The 21,953-nt window shown below is 48.7% G+C and overlaps 1 protein-coding gene across 1 annotated transcript; it reads left to right on the forward strand.

Moving 5' to 3' along the window:
* The first annotated feature begins 1,351 nt into the window (after positions 1 to 1,351).
* On the forward strand, positions 1,352 to 19,544 carry LOC105868217 (zinc-alpha-2-glycoprotein-like). The gene is made up of 4 exons (XM_075994851.1): positions 1,352 to 1,443; positions 2,822 to 3,082; positions 12,921 to 13,182; positions 19,307 to 19,544. The coding sequence occupies exons 1-4, from the start codon at positions 1,368 to 1,370 to the stop codon at positions 19,542 to 19,544; spliced, it is 837 nt and encodes a 278-aa protein (XP_075850966.1). The 5' UTR covers positions 1,352 to 1,367.
* The last annotated feature ends 2,409 nt before the right edge of the window (positions 19,545 to 21,953 follow it).

The following is a 21,953-nucleotide window of genomic DNA, read 5'->3' on the forward strand; positions in this document are numbered from 1 at the left end:
TTTTCTTTACATTTTCTACCACTTCTGGAATAAAACATCCCAGCTCTTGGACCTTGGTTTCCTCATGTTCTTCACTCTTTCTTATAGTATCAGCCACTGTGGACTTACACCATTCCTTCTGAGAACATTTTACCCTAGTCCACCACACGACAGTTCTCAGCCAGCTGTGTTACCCGTCACTGCACACCAGGTCTGCCAGAAATCCCCCAGGACCTCTGCACAGTCAATGCGTTCAGCCCAATCCAGCCCTGTAACCAGTGTCCGGTTGTCGTCCCTGCATTTCCCTGAGCAACTACTGCCTGAAAACAGCTCTTGTGACAATTTCTTATTCTTATTGGCACAGTCACGATCATTCATCATCACAAACATAATTGAAATCTGACTTTAAGCACAAAATTGATTTTTCTATTGATTAGCTCTCAGAGTCCACACACAGGACAAAGAGCCCAGACTCAGAATTAGGCAGAAGCACAAAGTCACACCCCACAACTAGTCCTGGAGACACACTGCAGCTGCCAGCAGGGTGCACCAGATGCCATGGCAAGGACCAATATGCCATCACCAAGGACTGGACATTGGATGCTCTATGGCTACTGCTGCCCCGCTGTCCCCAGGAGCTGGCAGTTCTGGCCACTGCCAAGACCAACAGAAGGGATTGTCCACCGTGCCTGCTTCTCAGTTTCCCTGACCCTGACTCAATATCCAGGACAAAAGCTCCTGCCTGCTGAACTCATGCCATGTGCACACCGGGTCCTTCTATGGCAATGGAGGCTGCAAAATGGGGAGTCTAGCTACTTCCTTTTTGATGATGGAAGATCAGGATTCCCTGAGCATAGAAATTCAGCAGGGAGAAATGTGATTGTCCTCTACACACAGCTAGGGCAGGGTAGGGTGGGAGACAGTGATGGTCACACCTCTGCTGGGATCTACTCATGTCCAGGTTTTGGACGAGTTGACAGCTTTTCCAGAGAGGAAGGATGAAGTCTAGTCTGACAAAACCCTAATTCCCATACTCCCCCCATGAGGATGTCATCATACACTTGGAGGCTGACACACATCCTGCCCTCTGTCCCCTGCCACACACAGCCACTCCAGCCCACTGACATCCTTCCACCTGAGACATACACTGTGCCCCAGTCCTGCGACCAGCTGTCTCAGCTCTAAATCTGCAGACTCTGTCTGTGGACGCAGTGACCACAACCTCTGCCTATCCTGCTTCCTGTGGCCTGTTTCCTCACCATTACGGGAGGAGCTCTTCCTTGCACTCTCATTGGCCTGTAGATACTCCTCCCCTGGGCAGGTACCCAGGACCCAAGGAAAATCCCGTGTTTCCTTCCCAGAACCTCAGACCCTTCTAGCCGGGAACAATGATGACAATGGCACCTGTCCTGCTGTCTCTGCTGTTCCTTCTGGGTCCTGCATTCCCCCAGGAAGCACAAACTGGTGAGTGGGGAGCAAGGATAGGGACTGGAGAGGCCTGGAAGGAAGGTGAAGTACAGGACAGATGGGCTGGGAGGAGCCCCTGATGGAGCTGGGATTCCCAAGTGTACGACAGTGATGGGAGTCCAGGGTATCACCCAACTCAGTTCACATACAGCCAAGAGTATTCAGTATTTGAATCTGTATTCAAAGAGTATTCAAAGAGTATTCAGTATTTGAACCAAGAATCTGCCACATTAAATCCAAAATTTGTAACACCCAGGGAGTTAGATCACAAATTAATTATGGAACCAATTATAGAAATATCTCCTTCTCCCAGCCCTTGTCTTATTCCAAAATGAAAGGTACAGCCCTAGGAATTCTTTTTTGTTTATCGTTGTTTTTGAAACAGAGTCTCACTCTGTATTCCAGGCTAGAGTGCCTTGGTGTCAGTCTAGCTCACAGCAACCTTAGACTCCTGGGCTCAAGCAATCCTTCTGCCTCAGCCTCCCAAGTAGATGGGACTACAGGCATGGGCCACCATGACCAGCTAATTTTTTCTACATTTTTAGTTGGCCAATTATTTTCTTTCTATTTTTAGTAGAGACAGGGGTCTCACTCTTGCTTGGGCTACATTCGAACTCCTGACTTCAGCGATCCACCCGCCTCGGCCTCCCAGACTGCTAGGATTAAAGGCCTAAGCCACCAATCCCGGCTACTGTTTTTTTTCTTTTTTTTTTTAGCTGCATTTATAGAAAACTGGCAATTCTAAGATCAATCTTAGTATTACCCCAGGCTGATCCATTCTGGGTCATTTCTTCAGTTTTCTAGTAAATTCTCCTCCTATGCCTTCTAACTATATGTATTGGACAGATTTGCATAACACTGTTTATTTCTCTCGCAGGGCAAGTTCAATGCAGATCAAGCACTTTCCTCTCCTCCACAGGGTGACTGAGGGATGCAGGCTTTGCATCTTATGACTGTTCTTTTTGATCCTGTGGCCTCCAGGGCCACCATTAAAGGGAAGTGAGATAGAGGGGCCAAGTCGGCTCCTAGAGCCTTGGACCAGGACAAAGACATCCCTTCCACTCACGTTCCCTTCAGCCAAATCTCAGTCACGGGACCCTAATATGTATACACACAGGCAAAGAAATATCATCCTCTTATGTGCCAAGCAGAGGAAACAACATAGTGAAGACACAGGATGGTCCCTCAGATGCCATCCCAGAATGAAACAGTCTGTTCTCTTGAGTGAGGCTCCAGTGGTGGGAGGCTGACTGAGGGCAGAGAGCTTGGGAAAGGGAGGCCCAGTGGCCAGGTTTTCCCACCTGGCCCTCTGCAGCACCAGAGTGGAACTTCCCTGTGAGCACCTCACCCCTCAGAGTCTTCTCCTGTTTTGCAGATCATTACTCTCTGACCTATCTCTACACTGGGCTCTCCAATCCCAGTGAAGGCTACCCCAAGTTTTGGGCCGCCGGCTTCCTCAATGACCAGGAATTCCTCCACTACGACAGTGAAAGCAGGAAGGCTGAGCCTGTGGGACCGTGGAGGCACGTGGAAGGAATGGAGGATTGGGATAAGGAGAGCAAACTTCAGCAGGCCACGGAAGACATCTTCCTGGACACGCTGCAAGACATCATGGACTATTACGATGACAGCAATGGTCAGTGCACAACAGACGGCTGGGTGGAGGGTCTTAGCTCAGAGGCAGTGGCAAGGGGTCAGAGGGATGGAAAAGGTCCCTGTCCAAATGAGGAACAGGAGGCACAAGGAGAGATGCATGAACACATGCCCATCCCCACCGCACCAGCACCTGCTTCCTCCCACCCTGGTGCTCCCCATCCTCACCCCAGGCCTCAGTGCACACCAGGAGAGATGCCAGAGTCACGCCTTCCCCAGGCACCTCTGACCTCTCTCCTCCACATCCAACCTGTCTCAGGCTGACCACAGTAGAGAAGGTCTCAGACTCACTCCTGTCCAGGGGTTTTGGGTCCACAGTGAGGCAATCAAGGCATTAGTCACACCTGGGTTCACAGGGTCAAACCTACACTAGCTGTTGACAGTACCCAGCTTCCTTAATTACCTGGTCTAAATCTGCAAAAACTGAAACACTGGGACCTACCTCCAAGAGATTCTGTACAAATTGTCTGTTCAATGGAGAACAAAACAATCTGTCTGAATGTCCCTTGTATCCTACATCCTAGGACAAGGTGCATCCAACGTTTGCTCAATTGAAATATTTTCAATGAATAGAGAAAGAAAACCTACCACACACCATAACCCACACTGGGAGCTCAGTAAGGGCTGGATTTTCAACCACAGACTGCTAGAGTTACAAGAGCCATAAAGATGTTCCTGTCCACGTGGACAGATACAGGAAGGGTTATGCACGTGTGGTGTGCGGAGCTGGGGCAGAGTCAGCACAGAGACCTGTCCCAATGTCCTGGTACTCTTTCTCCCAAACACACTCTCTGCTGCCCTAGGCAGGCAGTCTCATGCCTGGCGGACTTTGGATGTTAAATTATTATAGAGTGGGTGTTAAAATGTGGGCTTCTGAGTACAAAATACCAAGGAGCTAAATGGAATGGAATGGTTTGCAAACAGACAGGAAAGTTCTGCAGAAATCGGTAGGATGTGGAATGTGAAGTCTTGGTAATGAAAGTGGCCTGGGCCATGTGTCCAAAATAGGAGAGGGGAGGCACAGGTGCCCAGGAAGGACGCTGGGGGGTTGTTCATTGACTGCAATACAAATGTCAAAGTGAATAGTTATTAGGAAAGAGGATGAAGAAATAAAGATGGGACATTAGAAATCAATAGGAGCTAACATTTATATATATAAATAACTTGATATGTGCCAGGCTCAGACTCACATGATAAATGCTCACAATCACCCCCATGTTAGTACTTTCCCACTGCGTTTTCACAAGGGGTAAAAGAGAGGCTACTGGTTCAAGGTCATCACACAAGCCAGGTGGGCACGGGGAAAGATCTGGGATTTGAGCCCACATGGTTTGACAGCTCTCAGCCTGTGGCAACAGCACTGACCAGTATTAGATAAACACCTGCTCTTACAATGACAGTGAAGAAGTTGTGTCACTCTGCCTAAAGGAGATCAGTGTCTGAGAGTTGTTGCTAACAGGCAAAAGGGTTGGGGCTTTAGAGGTTTGAAATAAAGATACCAACCACTGGAAAGGAGGGAAAAGTGATCAAATTAGTTTCATCAAGTGATGTTATGAATGCCACCTAGGGAAAAGGAGAGATGCCCATAATCTCTAAGAAACCATTAGTAATTTCTATTGAATTTTGAAATGCACTTTCGGGTGGTTGTGACAGGATCCTCGGTACTCACATAAATCTAACAAAGACCTTAACTAGAAGGTAAGCTGGAGAAGGGCTAGCAATCTGCCCATATTCTGTATCTCTCCCAAGTTCCCTGCTTGGGAAAAACACGTCTCATCTCGGAGTGCCTGAAATGGCAAACCAAGGTTTCCCCCTTTGCCAGCTATATGTCCAGGTAGTAAACTATTTGCCAGGATAAAGGGACTGCATGCTTAGATTTCAGAAACTGTTCCTCTTATTGAGTTGAAAGTGCATAGGAGGAAGAGTCATTCAGTGTGCTTGGCACCAGGCTGACTGGCTTCCTCTGGGTTTGGGGGAGGCTTCAGGGTCTCACACCTTTCAGGGAAAGTTCGGTTGTGAGCTGCAGAATAATGGAAGCAGTGGAGCATTCTGGAAGTATGCCTATGATGGAAAGGACTTCACTGAATTCAACAAAGAAACCTCAGCCTGGGTCCCCTTGGACCCGGCAGCCTGGAACACCAAGAAGAAGTGGGAACCTTATGTGGAGAATGTCAAGGAGTATCTGGAGGAGGAGTGTCCTGGGATCATGCAGAGGTACCTGAACTACAGCAGGCATATCCTGGACCGGCAAGGTGCTTACCGCTTCGTGCTCCCAAGCACTGATCTGAAACAGACCAGGGTGGCTTCAGGCTAGGAGCTAAGGGAACATCTCAGGCTGGTTACCTCTATCCCCGGATGTCTCTCACAACCCCTAGGGAGTGAAAGGAATATCTTTCCCTCCAAGGACATGACATGGGAGCCAAAAAAATTCTTCATCGAAATTTCAGAAAGGGTGGGTGAGAAAAAGACATCAGTTCAATGGCAGCTACCCTAAATTTCCCCCAATTGACAGATGAGGCTAATCATGGGAAGCTGAGGTTACATTAACACTGTCCTTAAGAGGCAGAGCTGGGCACAAAGTCCATATTTCAGATTCTAAATCCCAGTGGTGCTGCTCTCTACAAAGATGCCACCTGTCTTGGTGTTGGAGAGAAGGCAGGTGTGTCAAATGTCTGCCCAGGAAGGAGCAGAACCAGCCACTGTGACCACAATTTGTGACCACAATTTGTGACCACGAACTGAAACGTTGATTTGAGAGGTAGTGAGAAGCAGGACTGTGTGATGGAGCAGGGAGGAGATTGTGGTACTCAGCCATCTTCAAGCAGCTGGACTCCGACTTAGGGAGGGGGAGCTGGGAGCCACTGAGATAGGGGAGAACACAGGGAAGAGCGTGGGCATCGCAGGTGGGCGCCTTCACAAATCAGTGTAGGCTGGGAGTGGGGGCAGAGAGGAAAGGGGCCAGGTACATTCCATGATCCAGCAGGTAAGGCCTGAGAAAAGCCTCAGCCCTCCCCCATCTCTGTGAAGCTTTCCTGGCAGTGGGAAGTGGGGACAGGTGCAGACTTAGATCTCTGCTGATCCCTGACATCCAGGCAGGGGCAGTGGGAACAGACAGGGGCCAGGAGAAGTCGCCCTCGTCCCTCAGTGTCCACCCTCTATCCCCCCACAGATCCTCCCTCTGTGACAGGCACCAGCCGCCAGGCCGAAGAGGGCCTTATCCACATATGCAACACCTATAACGTCTACCCACAAGGAACTAGTGTGCTATGGACTCTGGAGTGTGAGGTGCAGGAGTCTAAGCCAGGGGGTGACATCATTCCTGGTGGAGGTTGCATTTACGTGTCCACCCTGCTGGTAGGGGTGCCCCCAAAGGAAGAAGAATTTTATTACTGCAAAACGGAGAACGGTACCCTGGCCCAGCCCCTCTCAGTGCCCTCAAACAGCAGGCAGGACACAGGGGCTGGGGACACTGGGAGACTCAGTCCCAGTAGCCACCCTTTCTACCTGTAGTGAGAGAGCCAAGTGAGTGGCTCTCTCACAAGTCACCCTGAGTGGCATCGGCAAGTCCCGGAAGCAGTGAACAGGACAGACAGGCGAGGGACTTCCAGAGAGGAGTGGGAACGCTGGGCACTGAGCTGACTCTCATGGCCACGTCATCTCACCTTGCTAATCACGGCCCCTGTTTCAAACCTGTAGAACCTAATAAACAATAACCTTGACGAGCACAACACACACAGGTGTTTTTCATTTTGGAATACTTTCAAAGTGAGAGTGAGCTTCACCATGCCTCCTACTCCTAAGCATTGATCTCTTCCCAAATTCCTGGTCTTTAATCAAAGCCATGTTTCCTGGTTACCTTGATCTGGGCCATCACAAGTGTGACTTAGACCATCTGGTCCATTGGGAATTGTCCAGGCTTTCACTTCTGACATCCAAAGATGTGACCATGGCCACTCTCTGGTCTCTGTGATGACCAAGCATTCTGCAACCTCTGTAACTTCTGCAAAACAAAATCAAGACTCTTCTGTGCCTCAGTTTCCACAGAATTCCCTGCAAGACATCTTCCTCCACTCCAGCTGCTCCATAGCATGTTGGCCTCTACCCACACACAGCAGAGCTTAGTTGAGAACCCTCAGCCCCCGAGGGCACAACTCAAGGAAGCAGGAACTGGCCCTGAGTTTCTTAGACTCCCGCCAAATCCCTGTGATTCTCTTTGTTCAGCTAAATCACCCACTGCCACACACAGGTTTCAACCAAAAAGATAGAGCAGAGCTCTCACACCTTACCTTTTCACTAAGCATAACTGGCCTAGGACTGTGGTTTTCTTTCTGGAGGAATAAGAACTCCCTTCCCCTCCCACCCCAGATCACTCCAAAATCAGTCCTCCTAGCTGAGATCCTGAAAGAAACCATTCCTGGCCATCAGAATTCTGACTCAATCATCTTATCTTTCCTGAAAGCCTAACTTTGAAGGCTATGACTGTTTTTTCTTTTACTGCTTCTGCTTCAAGTTGAAAATCAAAGCCAGGAAATTACTCCTTTAGTCTACATAAAATCCACATTCCCCTCTTCTGGCACAAAAAGTCCTATCTGGACAGTAGAGCTGCCTCAGGGGAAAAAAGACAAAAATTGTCAAGAGGAAAAAATATCACAGTTGATATTTTAACATATGATGACACCTTCTACAAACAAAAGAGAAAGGATAAACATTTCAAATCAATGAGGAAATCAAAGTCTATGTGAACCTTCCAGGGCTGAGGAAGGCCGGACTGTGAGATCTGGTCTCGCCTACAACAGGAGAGATGGGTAGAGGAGGATGATGGCAAGGAAAGCTCAGAAGACCCAAGGATGGCCAGGTTTGGGGAGGAGGACAGGAGCCCAGAGCCACTCAGACATCAGAGAAAACTTCCTGGAGAGACTCAGACTTCATATGAGACAGGAAGGCCTAAGAGAGCTGGCCAAGAAGAAGAGGTCAGAAGAAGTTTCCTCACCAGGTGGGTGTGAGGCAGCTGAGAGGGGAGGGTCACAGGGGCCTGACAAGCAAGGTGACCTGGGAGTAGGTCTCGAGTTCAGACAATGAACGCAGCATTCTGCGTCACTGAATGCAGCATGCTGCGATGCTGAATGCAGCATCACTAATGACAATTAAGGGGTCCAAAGAAGCCTATGTGGGTTCTTCCCGGGTCCCCTCCTGCTCACAAACACACTGTCCCGTCCCGCAGGCAGGGCCAACTCCAAGTGAAATTTGATGAAGCCTCAACCTGAAGAGGCTCTTTGTCACAAATTATCTCCCTTTTTGATAATTCCTCAGTCCATTTAGAATACCATGTACTTTGTGCTTGGGAAACCCTCTGAAAACAGCCCACCGTCCTCCAAAGTTTCATGGAAAGACCTAGCTTCCAGAAAACTGGCTGTGTCTGTATCCTATGAGTTTTATGTTATGCATTAAAAATTATCTCCAGAATAATTGCCAAAGGGAGCGCTAGGCACAAAAAGATTGAGAACCCCAGACCTAGAGGAATGGAGCAGCCAGGGACCAGTCATGAAGGAAAGGACACTATTACAGACTCAGAATTAGGCAGAAGCACAAAGTCACACCCCACAACTAGTCCTGGAAACACACTGCAGCTGGCAGCAGGGGGCACCAGATGCCATGGCAAGGACCAATATGCCATCATCATGAACAAGACACTGGACGTCCCCATGTCAACTGCTGCCCCGCTGCCCCCAGGAGCTGGCTGTTGGGGCCACCACCAAGAGCAACAGAAGGGATTGTCCACAGTGCCTGCTTCTCTGTTTCCCTGACCCTGACTCAGTGTGCAGGGCAAAAGCTCCTGCCTGCTGAACCCACGCCATGTGCACACCTGGTCCTTCTATAGCAAGGGAGGCTACAAAAGGGGGAGTCTAGCTACTTCCTCTCCCATGATGGAAGATCAGGATTCCCCAAGCATAGGATGGCAAGCAGGGAGAGATGTGAATGTCCTCCACACAGAGCCAGGTCAGGGTAGGGTGGGAGACAGTGATCGTCCCACCCCTGCTGGGATCTTCTGATGTCCAGGTTTTGGATGTGTTGAGAGCATTTCCAGAGAGGAAGGATGAAATCTAGACTGACAACACCCTAATTCCTATACTCACCCCATGAGGATGTCATCATAGACTTGGAGAGTGGCATACATCCCAGCCATCTGTCCCCTGCCACACACAGCTACAGCCCACTGACATCCTTCCACCTGAGACATACACCATGCCCCAGTCCCGAGACCAGCTGTCTCAGCTCTCAATCTGAACTCTGTCTGTGGACCCAGTGACCACAACCTATGCCCAGCCTGCTTCCTGTGTCCTCTGTCCTCAGCGTTAGGAGAGGAGCCCATCCTGGCATCCCACTGGCCTGTAGATTCTCCTCCCCTGAGCAGGGCCCCACGACTCAGGGAAAAACCTGTGGTTCCTGCCCAGAACCTCAAACCATTCCAGACAGGACAATGGTAACAATGGTACCTGTCCTGCTGTCTCTGCTGCTCCTTCTGGGTGCTGCAGTCCCCCAGAAGGCCCAAGCTGGTGAGTGGAGAGAAAGGATAGGGACTGGAGAGGTCTGGAAGGAAGGTAATGAACAGGACAGGTGGCATGGGAGAAGACGACCCTGATGCAGCAGGGAATCCCGAGTGTACGACAGTGATGGGTGTCCAGAAATATCACACAACTCAACTCACACACAGCCAGGAGTATTCAGTACTTGTTGAAGTAAGAATCTGCCATATTAAACCAAAATTAGTAACACCCAGGTCAGTTATAACACAAATTAATTATGGAACTAATTATGGAAATATCTTCTTCTCCCAGCCCTTCTCTTATACCAAAATGCAAGGTACAGCCCTGGGAATTCTTTTCTCCTTTTTTGTTCTTTTTTTTTTTTTTTTTTTTTTTTGCATTCATAAAAACCCTGGGAATTCTAAGATCAATCTTAGTATTCCACCAAGCTGATCAATTCTGGGTAATTTCTTCAGTTTTCTAGTAAATTCTACTGCTATAACTTCTAACTATATGTATAGGTCAGGTTTGCATAACACTATTTATTTCTCACTCAGGGCCAGTTCAATGCAGATCGAGCAATTTCCTCTCCTCCTCAGGGTGACTGAGGGATGCAGGCTTTGCATCTTATGACTGTTCTGTTTGATCCTGTGGCCTCCAGGGCCACCATTAAAGGGAAGTGAGATAGAGGGGCCAAGTCGGCTCCTAGAGCCTTGGACCAGGAGAAAGACATCCCTTCCACTCACGTTCCCTTCACACAAAACTCAGTCACGGGACCCTAATATGTATACACACAGGCAAAGAAATATCATCCCCTTATGTGCCAAGCAGAGGAAACAACATAGTGAAGACACAGGATGGTCCCTCAAATGCCATCCCCAGAATGAAACAGCCTGTTCTCTTGAGTGAGGCTCCAGTGGTGGGAGGCTGACTGAGGGCACAGAGCTGGGGAGGGGGAGCCCAGTGGCCTGGTTTTCCCACCTGACCCTCTGCAGCCTCCCCTGTGAGGACCCCACCCCTCATACTCTTCTCCTATTTTACAAATCATTACTCTCCGACCTTTCTCTACACTGGGCTGTCCAAGCCCAGGGAAGGCTACCCCAAGCTTTGGGCCGTCGGCTTCCTAAATGACAAGGAATTCCTCCACTACGACAGTGAAAGCAGGAAGGCTGAGCCTGTGGGGCCATGGAGGCACGTGGAAGGAATGGAGGATTGGAATAAGGAGAGCAACCTTCAGCAGCCCAGGGAGAGCCCTGGACAGGCTGCAAGACATCATGGAGTATTATGACGACAGCAATGGTCAGTGCACAACAGACGGCTGGGTGAAGGGTCTTAGCTCAGAGGCAGTGGCAAGGGGTCAGAGGGATGGAAATGGTCCCTGTCCAAATGAGGAACAGGAGGCACAAGGAAAGATGCATGAACACATCACCTTCCCTCATAACACTGCAGGTGCTCCTTTCCGCCCCAGTACTCCCCATCCTCACCCCAGGCCTCAGTGCACATCAGGAGAGATGTCAGAGTCACGCCTTATCCTGGAACCTCTAACCTCTCTACTCCACACCCAACCTGTCTCAGGCTGACGCCACTGGAGAAGGTCCCACACTCACCCCTGACCAGGGTGTTGGGTCCACAGTGAGGCACCCTTGGCATCAGTCACACCTGGATTAACAGGGTCAAACCTCGACTAGCTGTTGACAGTACACAGGTTCCTTAATTAACTGGTCTAAATCTGCAAAAATTGAAACACTGGGTCCTACCTCCAAGAGATGCTATAAAATGTGTCTGTTCCATGAAGGACAGACTGTCTCAATCTCCCTTGTATCCCATCACCTAGGACAGGGTGCAGCCTGCATTAACGCAATAGAAATATTTTGAATGAATAGAGAAAGAAAAACTACCACACACCATAGCCCACACTGGGAGCTCAGGAAGTGCTGGATTTACAACCACAGACTGCTAGAGTTACATGGAGCCATAAAGATGTCCCTGTCCATATGGAACAGACAGGAAGAGTCGAGCATGTGTGGTGTGGGGAGCTGGGGCACAGCCAGCACAGAGACCTGTCCCTGTGCCCCAGCCTGGTGCTCTTTCTCCCAAACACACTGCCTGCCTCCCTAAGCAGCCAGTCCCAGGCCTGGTCGACTTTGGATGTTAAATTATTATAGGGTGGTGTTAAATGTGGGCTTCTGAGTACAAAATACCAAGCAGCTAAATGGAATGTAATGGTTTGCAAACGGACACAAAAGTTGTGCAGAAATCGGGTGGTGGATGGGAAGTCTTGGTAAGGAAAGTGGCCTGGGCCACGTGTCAGAAATAGGAGAGGGAGGCACAGGTGCCCAGAAAAGAGACTGAGGGGTTGTTCATTGACTGGAATACAAATGTCAAAGTGAATAGCTATTAGGAAAGAGGATGAAGAAATAAACACAGGGCATAATAAATTAATAGGAGCTAACAATTATTCAACACTTGCTATGTGCCAGGCTCAGGTACTCACATGATAAATGCTCAAAATCACCTCCACGTTAGTACTTTGCCACTGCCTTTTCACAAGGAGCATAGAGAGGCACAGAGAGGCTACTGGCTCAAGGTCATTTTACAAGCCAGGTGGGCCTGGAGAGAGATCTGAGATTTGAGCCCATGTAGCTTAACAGCTCTCAGCCTGTGCCAACAGCACTGACCAGTGTTAGATAAACACCTGCTCTTACAATCACGGTGAAGAAGTGGTGTCACTCTGCCCGAAGGAGGTCAGTGTCTGAGAGTTGTTGCTAACAGGCAAAAGGGTTGGAGCTTTAGAAGTTTGGAATAAAGATATCAACCACTGGAAAGGAGGGAAAAGTGATCAAATTAGGTTTCATCAAGTGATGTTATGAATTCCACCTAGGGAAAAGGAGAGATGCCCATAATCTGTAAGAAACCATTAATAATTTCTATTGAATTTTGAAGTGCACTTTTGGGTGGTTGTGACAGGATCCTCGGCACTCACATAAATCTAGAAAAGTCTCTGACTAGAAGGTACACCGGAGAAGGGCTAGAAATCTGCCCATATTCTGTATCTCTCTCAAGTTCCCTGCTTGGGAAGAACACGTCTCACCTCAGACTGCCTGAAATTCCAAACCAAGGTTTCCCCCTCTGCCTGCTGTATGTCCAGGTAGTAAACTATTTGCCAGGATAAAGGGACTGCATGCTTAGATTTCAGAAACCGTGCCTCTTATTGAGTTGAAAATGCATAAGAGGAAGAGTCATTCAGTGACTTGGCACCAGGCTGACTGGCTTCCTCTGGTTTTCGGGAGGCTTCAGGGTCTCACACCTTTCAGGGAAAGTTCGGTTGTGAGCTGCAGAATAACAGAAGCAGTGGAGCATTCTGGAAGTATACCTACAATGGAGAGGACATCATTGAATTCAACAAAGAAATTCCAGCCTGGGTCCCCTTGAACGCGGCAGCCTGGAACACCAAGAAGAAGTGGGAACCCTATGTGCAGAATGCCAAGGCGTACCTGCAGGTGGAGTGTCCTAGCATCCTGCAGAGGTACCTGAACTACAGCAGGCATATCCTGGACCAGTAAGGTAATCACAGCTTCCTTCCTCCCAGAACTGAGCTGAGACAGACCAAGGTGGCCTCAGGCTAGGAGCTAAGAAACATCTCAGGCTGGTAACATCCATCCCTGCATGTCCTTCACACCCCCAAGAGGTGAAAGGAACTTCCTTCCCTCGAAAGACATGACATGGGATTCATAAAAAAATTTGCATCGAAATTTTAGAAAGGATGGGTGAGAAAAAGACATCAGTTCAATGGCAGCTTCCCTAAATATGCCACAATTGATAGATGTGGCTAACGACAGGAAGCTGAGGTTACATTAACACTGTCCTTAAGCGCAGAGCTGGACACAAAGTCCATATTTCAGATTCTAAATCCCAGTGGTGCTTCTCTCTACAAAGATGCCACCTGTCTTGGTGTTGGAGAGAAGGCAGGTGTGTCAAATGTCTGCCCTGGAAGGAGCAGAACCAGCCACTGTGACCACAATTTGTGACCACGTGCTGAGACTTGATCTGAGAGGTAGTGAGAAGCAGGACTGTGTGATGGAGCAGGGATGAGACCGTGGGACACAGGCTGCTCCAAGGAGCTAGGCTCAGGCTCAGGGAGGAGGGATCTGGGAGCCACTGAGATAGGGGAGAACACAGGGAGGAACATGGGCATATCAGGTGGGTGCCTTCACAAGTCAGTGCACACTAGGAGTGGGGACAGGGAGGAGAGGAGCCAGGGACATTCCATGATCCAGCAGGGAAGGCTCCAATGAAGCCTCAGCCCTCCCCTACCTCCCCTTTCCTAGGGGAGGGAGGTACAGACTTAGAGCTCTGCTGAACCCTGACATCCAGGGAGGGGCAGTGGGAACAGACATGGGCCAGGAGAAGTCACCCTCGTCCCTCAGTGTCCACCCTCCATCCCCCCACAGATCCTCCCTCCTTGGTAGTCACCAGCCACAAGACCAAAGAGGGCTTTATCTACATATGCAACACCTATGGCATATTCCCACAAGAAACTAGTGTGCTATGGACTCTGGAGTGTGAGGTGGAGGAGTCTAAGCCAGGGGGTGACATCATTCCCAGCAGAGGGTGCATTTACGTGTCCTCCCTGCTGGTAAGGGTGTCCCCAAAGGAAGAATTTTGATTACTTTGAAGCGGAGCACAGTGCCCTGGCCCAGCCCCACAGGGTGTCCTCCAATGGCAGGCAGGACACAGGGGCTTGGGGCAGTGGGGGGACTCAGTCCCAGTATCTGACCTTTCAGCCTGTCATGAGAGAGCCAAACTACACAAGACACCTTCAGTGGCATTGGCATGGCCCAGGAGCAGTGCACGGGACAGGCAGTCAGGGGACTCGCAGAGAGGAGTGGGAACGCCGGGCACAGAGCTGACTCTCACAGCCACATTGCCTCACCTTGCTAATCACGGCCCCTGTGTCCAATCTATAGAAACTAATAAACAATAAACTTGCCCAGCACAACACACACAGGTGTTTTTCATTTAGGAATACTTTCAAAGTGAGACCCAGCTTCACCATTCCTCCTACTCCTCAGCTTTCAACTCTTCCCAAATTCCAGGTCTTTACTCAAAGCCATGTGTCCTGGGCACCTTGACCTGGGCCATCCCAAGTGTGACTTAAACCAATGGTCCGTTGGGTATTGTCCAGGCTTCCACTGCTGACATCCACAGATGTGGCCATGGCCCCTCTCCCTGTGATGACCCAGAATTATGCAACCTCTGCATCTTTTGCAAAACAAAATCAAGGCTCTTCTGTGCCTCAGTTTCCCCAGAATTCCCTGCAAGACATCCCCCTACACTCCAGCTGCTCCACAGCATGTTGACGTTGAACCACACAGCAAAGCTTAGTTGAGAACCCAGAGCCCCCGGGGGCACAATTCAAGGAAGCAGGAACTGGCCCTGAACTTCTTAGACTCTCGCCAAATCCCTGTGATTCTGTTTGTTCAGCTAAGTCACCAACTGCCACACACAGGTTTCAACTGCAAAAATAGAGCAGAGCTCTCACACCTTACCTTTTCACTAAGTGTCATTTGCCTATTTGTGTTTTCTTTCTGAAGGACAAGAACTTCCTACACCTCCCACCCCAGATTACTCCGAAATCTGTCCTCCTAGCTGAGATCCTGAAAGAAACCATTCCCAGCCATCAAAATTCTGACTCAATCATCTTATCTTTCCGGAACGCCTAACTTTGAAGGCTATGACTGTTTTTTCTCTTACTCCTTTAGCTCCAATATCAGAATCAAAGCTAGAAAATTATTCCTTTAGTCTACCTAAAATCCACATTCCCCTCTTCTGGCACAAAAATTCCTTTCTGGACAGTAGAGGAGCCCCAGGGAAAAAAGACAAAATTGTCAAGTAGGAAAAAATATCACAGTTGATATTTTAACATATGAAGACACCTCCTACAAATAAAAGAGAAAGGATAAACATTTCAGATCAATGAGGAAATCAAAGTTGATGTGAACCGTACAGGGCTGAGGAAGGCTGGAGTGTGAGAGTGAAATCTGGCCTCACCTACAACAGGGGAGATGGGTAGAGAAGGATGAGGGGAAGGAAAGCTAGGAAGCCCCTAGGCATGACCAGGTATGGGGAGGAGGACAGGGGCCCAGAGCCACCCAGACATCAGAGAAAACTTCCTGTAGGGACTGAGACTTCAGAGGAGACAGGAAGGCCTAAGACAGCTGGCCACGAAGAAGAGGTCAGAAGAAGTTTCCTCACCAGGTGGGTGTGAGGCAGCTGAGAGGGGAGAGTCACAGGGCCCTGACAAGGGAGGTGACCTGAGAGTAGGGCTGGGACACAGGCATCCACTGAGCATCACCAAAACAATTAAGGTGTCCAGAGAAGCCCATGTGGGTTCTTCTGGGGTCCCCTCCATATTGTCCCACAGGCAGGGCCAACTCCAAGTGCAATTTGATGAAGCCCTAACCTAGAGAGGCTCTTTGTCACAAATTATCTCCCTCATTAATAATTCCTCAGTCCCTTTAGAATAGCATGTCACTCTGTGCTTGGGGAACCCCTCTGGGAACAGCCCACCATCCTCCAAAAGTTCATGGAAAGACCATGCTTGGAGAAAACTGGCTGGGTCTGTATCCTATGAGTTTTATGTTATGCATTAAAAATTATCTTGAGAATAATTGGCAAACGAGCACTAGTCACAAAAACATTGAGAACCGCTCACCTAGAGGAATGGGGCAGCCAGAGACCAGTCCTGAAGGAAAGGACACAATTACAGACTGCTCCCCGTTTATCACATGACAATGGACATGGCAACAGACCAGAGCTCTCCACAATCTGATGCCAACCTCCCTTCTGCATTCATCACCCCACAACCCCACCAATCAATCATCTTCATCAACTCTGTTTCTACCCAGTTGTCCTCAACAACCCTCACATGTGTCTGGTCTCTCTCTTTTTGTCCTTGCTCATTCATTTTCATTAGTGCTTATCAATGGTCTTCTTTCTGCCAAGCACAGGGGACAGAGAAAGGAACAGGACAGACACCCTCCACTTCCCTATGAAATTGGGCCCCATCTGCCAACACCAATTCTGTTCACCCCCCTCCCATGATGCCTTTCCTGATGGCTTCCCAGACTGGAGATCTTTCTCCATGAAGCTTTTGTTAGTTAACATCCGCCATCAGTACCAATCATATAAGATGGACAACACTGTGTGAATCACAGTGTGTTATTAGATGGATTAGGTTTTGGTAGTTTTTCCATGTTCTATTCTGATTATGGATTTTTTTTTTATTTCAAAGTAATACAGGGTTACAAATGTTTTGGTTACAAGGATCACTTCTGTAATGCTGGAGTCAGGGTTATAAGTGTACCCATCACCCACATAATGTTCATTGTACCCCTTAGGTAGGTTTTTGCCAATTACCTACTCCCCACTCCCCACTGCATAACTCTAATTTTATATTACTGACGGGAGTTTTTTGCTTTAACATATACATAATTTTTTTTTTTCATAGATGAGGGTGTCACTAGTGATCCCAGGCTGGGTGGGCTTGAACTCAAGACTCTCCCACCTCAGTCTCCTCAGTAGGTGAGACCACAGGTGCACCCTACAAGTACCTGACCCACACCCAGCTATTTAGGTCTTCATAATAGGGCTTTATTTGTGGCTTTTATCTCTTTCCTTCCAGCAACTATGAAAGATAAAAGATTTTTTCTGCGCTATTTCAGAAATTGATCAATATTCAGACTGCAATATGAGTCACTGATTTGTGCATTTGAGTTTATTTTCTTTTGCTTTACATTTTCTACCACTTCTGGAATCAAACTTCCCAGTCCTTGGACCTTAGTTACCTCATCTTCTTCACTCTGTCCTATAGGATCAGCCACTGGGGACCTAGACCATTCCCTCAGGGAACATTTTGCCTAGTCCACCACAAGACAGTTCTCAGCCAGCTGTGTTACCTGTCACTGCACACCATGCCCGCCAGAAATCCCCCAGGACCTCTGCACAGTCAATGTGTTCAGCCCAAATCTGGCCCTGTAACCAATGTCAGGTTGCCGTCCTTCCATTTCCCTGAGCAACTACTGCCTGAAAACAGTATTTGTGCTAATTTCTTATCATTAAGAATCGTTCATCATCGCAAACATAATTGACTGCCCATCCTGGCACTCCCACTGGCCTGTAGATTCTCCTCCCCTGGGCAGGGCCCCATGACCCAGGGAAAAACCTGTCTTTCCTGCCCAGAACCTGAGAACCTTTCAGCCAGGAACAGTGGTAACAATGGTGCCTGTCCTTCTGTCTCTGCTGCTCCTTCTGGGTCCTGCAGTCCCCCAGGAGGCACAAGCTGGTGAGTGAGGAGCAAGAGTGGGGACTGGAGAGACCTGGAAGGAAGGTGAAGAACAGGACTGATGGGCTGGGAGGAGTCCCTGATGCAGCTGGGATTCCCGAGTGTACGACAGTGATGGTTTTCCAGGGATATCACCTAACTCAGCTCACACACAGCCAGGAGTATTCAGTACTTGAACCAAGAATATTCCATATTGAATCCAAAATGTGTAACACCCTGGTCAGTTATATCACAAATTAATTATGGAACTAATTATGGAAATATCTCCCTCTCCCAGCCCTTGTCTTGTACCAAAATGAAAGGTACAGCCCTAGAAATTCTTCTTTCTTTTCTTTCTTTTTTTTGAAACAGAGTCTCACTATGTTTCCCAGGCTGGAATGCCATGGCATCAGACTAGCTCACAGCAACCTCAAACTTCTAGGCTCAAGCATTCCTTCTGCCTTAGCCTCCCAAGTAGCTGGGACTACAGGCATGCATCACCATGCCCAGCTAATTTTTTCTTCACTTTGGCCAATTATTTTCTTTCTATTTTTAGTAGAGACAGGGGTCTCACTCTTGCTTGGGCTACTTTCGAACTCCTGACTTCAGCGATCCACCCGCCTCGGCCTCCCAGACTGCTAGGATTAAAGGCCTGAGCCACCAATCCCGGCTACTGTTTTTTTTTCTTTTTTTTTTTAGCTGCATTTATAGAAAACCTGGCAATTCTAAGATCAATCTTAGTATTACCCCAGGCTGATCCATTCTGGGTCATTTCTTCAGTTTTCTAGTAAATTCTCCTCCTATGCCTTCTAACTATATGTATTGGACAGATTTGCATAACACTGTTTATTTCTCGCCCAGGGCAACTTCAATGCAGATCAAGCACTTTCCTCTCCTCCACAGGGTGACTGAGGGATGCAGGCTTTGCATCTTATGACTGTTCTGTTGTATCCTGTGGCCTCCACAGCCACCATTAAAGGGAAGTGAGATAGAGGGGCCAAGTCAGCTCCTAGAGCCTTGGACCAGGAGAAAGACATCCCTTCCACTCACGTTCCCTTCAGCCAAAACTCAGTCACGGAGTCTCAATATGTATACACACAGGCAAAGAAATATCATCCTCTTATGTGCCACACAGAGGACACAACATAGTGAAGACACAGGATGGTCCCTGCAATGCCATCCCCAGAATGAAACAGCCTGTTCTCTTGAGTGAGTCTCCAGTGGTGGGAGGCTGACTGAGGGCAGAGAGCTGGGGAGGGGGAGGCCCAGTGGCCAGGTCTTCCCACCTGGCCCTCTGCTGCCCCATACTTGGACTCCCCTGTGAGGACTCCATCCCTCAGAGTCTTGTCCTATTTAGCAGATCATTACTCTCTGACCTATCTCTACACTGGGCTCTCGAAGGCTACCCCAAGTTTTGGGCCATCGGCTTCCTCAATGACCAGGAATTCTTCCACTACGACAGTGAAAGCAGGAAGGCTGAGCCTGTGGGACCGTGGAGGCACCTGGGGGGAATGGAGGATTGGGATAAGGAGAGCAAACTTCAGCAGGCCAGGGAGGACATCTTCCTGGACACGCTACAAGACATCATGAACGATTAAGAAGTTTTAGGGAACAGAAAAATGGTGGAGTAAAGATAACCCCCCAACTCCTGCTCCCAGAAAAGGAGCCATAGATCCTGGTCTCCTACACGCGAGTAGATCTCCCCACTACAAGGACAGCATGGAGAATCCACAGAGGTTCAGCAAGGGACTCTCATAAAAGGAAAAACACGGTGGTCTGGAGATAAGATTGCGTTCTCTGGAGAGTTCAAAGCAAACAATAGGGCGCGTGGGAGGACGCCGGCTCACCGGGCCAGGGGGTGAAGTGGGATCAGACCCACAGGAGAACTCCTTGCTTCCCCATTGACCTCCACACCCACTGAGCCAGGGACCTGTCTGAATCGGTGCAAAATCTCGGCCGGAGAAGAGGGTGCTGGAAAGTACCGTCATCCGGGTAATGCACCTTGAACTCCCCTGAGCCTCGTGCTAGGATGGCTCCAAGAGGGAGGAAAGTGAACTGAGCTGATAGGGGAGGCAATTAGATGCCTGGCCTCTGGTAACCAGCAGGACTAAGTCAGGGGCTTTAAGCTGGAACTGCCCCAGGCGAATAAGACTGCACAGGGCGGGTCAGTAAGAGCAAGGGCTCTGGCTGAACAGGCGGTCGGGCAGGCGGCATAGAAGAGGCTACGGGACATCCTGTTGATCCAGGCTCTCAACCTGGCACCTGCCGCACCCTAAACAGTCACCCCCAGTACTGGTGCCCTGCAAGTGAGCAGTCACCATTGAGGGGGTCCACAGCCCAGTCGTCATACGATGTGGGGGGCAAGCCCCCCTCTGCCGCCCAGCCTAGAATCTCTCCTGGCAAATTCCGCCCCTACACAATCTGCAATCGGCTCGGCAGGCCTGGCTCCATCAACAAACTACTGAGAAGTCTAACAGCTGAGGGGAGTTACAGCCACTGGGGCACGGGGTGCAGAGCAGACTGGGGAGCTACCTCCTCCCCTCAGCCCGCATCTCTCTTGCCAAAAGTGGTAGGCTCCACCCCTGGAGGTGGGCGAGACAAGAAAACCCACTCTCCCCCAGATCTAGGGAGAATCCGCTAGGCCTGTGTAGTAACACAAAGCTGGGACTGGATCTCCTGCCCGGTCAGAGGCAGGCTACTACTCTCATCAGGGGAACCTTCCAAGTGTGGTGGAAGAGCTCCCCCAGTGGCTGATCAAGAAACTACAAAAGAGAGGAGGCCTGAGCTCCAGCAACTGATCCTGATGGGGAGGGCCCAGCATAACTCAAAAAATCAAACCAAAAATATTCCCCCTAGGAGATACACCAGCTCTCAAGAAACGGAGACTGAACAAATCCAAAACACTAAAATGACAGAAGAAGATTTCTAAAATTGGATTGTAAGAAAGCTCAAAGATATGCAAGAAAAAATGGATAACCAACACAAGGAAACTACAAAGCAGATACAGGATTTGGAACAAAGATTCACTAAGGAAATCGAGATCTTGTAGAGGAATCAATCCGATATCCTGGAAATGAAGAATTCATTCAGGTAAATTCAAAACACAGTGGAAAGCCTCAAAAATAGGGTGGACCAAACAGAAGAAAGAATCTCAGAGATTGAAGACAACTCCTTTCAATAAAATAACTTAATCACAGAGTTAGAGCAGAAAAATAAGAGACAAGAGCAAAGCTTACAAGAATTGTGGGATTACACGATGAAAAATAACCTGTGGGTCCACTGGATTCTGGAGAAGGAGGAAGAAAAAACCCAAGGGTTGGATAAGCTATTTGAAGAAATAATTGAGGAAAATTTCCCAGGTCTAACTAGTAACCTAGAATTAGAAATTCAAGAGGCCAAAAGGACTCCTGGGAGATACAATGCAAACAGGAAAACACCATGGCATGTAGTCATCAGACTGATCAAAATATCAACAAAAGAGACATTCCTACAAGCTGTAAGGCAAAAGAAACAAGTTACATACAAAGGAAAACCGATCTGAATAATGCCAGATTTCTCAACTGAAACAATTCAAGCAAAGAGAGACTGGGGCCCCATTCTCAGACTTTTGAAACACAACAACGCCCAGCCTAGAATCTTGTACCCTGCAAAACTAAGTTTTATATATGAAGGAGAAATTAAGACGTTCTCAGATAAGCAAAGTCTCAGGGAATTCACTAAGACAAGACCAGCCCTACAAGAAGTACTCAATACAGTGTTATGCACGGAGCGGCATAATAAAAACTCGCGAATATAAAAATAACCAAAACCCAAAGATTAAAGGCCAGATATTACAATGGCTCAAGAGAGAAATCAAAGCAACAATATCCAACCCAACAGAATGAACAGTAATCTACCTCACGTATCAGTTCTCTCAATAAATGTGAATGGCTTAAACTCACCACTCAAGAGACATAGGCTGGCTGAATGGATAAGAAAATACAGGCCAAGTATCTGCTGTCTTCAGG

The sequence above is a fragment of the Microcebus murinus genome, chromosome 19 (genome assembly GCF_040939455.1).
Source record: "Microcebus murinus isolate Inina chromosome 19, M.murinus_Inina_mat1.0, whole genome shotgun sequence".
Lineage (NCBI taxonomy): Eukaryota > Metazoa > Chordata > Mammalia > Primates > Cheirogaleidae > Microcebus > Microcebus murinus.

Coding starts and splice junctions, on each gene's coding strand:
- LOC105868217 (XM_075994851.1), top strand. CDS start 1,368: ATGATGACAATGGCACCTGTCCTGCTGTCTCTGCTGTTCCTTCTGGGT. Junction 1,444..2,821: donor CCCCCAGGAAGCACAAACTG/GTGAGTGGGGAG, acceptor CCTGTTTTGCAG/ATCATTACTCTCTGACCTAT. Junction 13,183..19,306: donor AGCAGGCATATCCTGGACCA/GTAAGGTAATCA, acceptor CCTATTTAGCAG/ATCATTACTCTCTGACCTAT.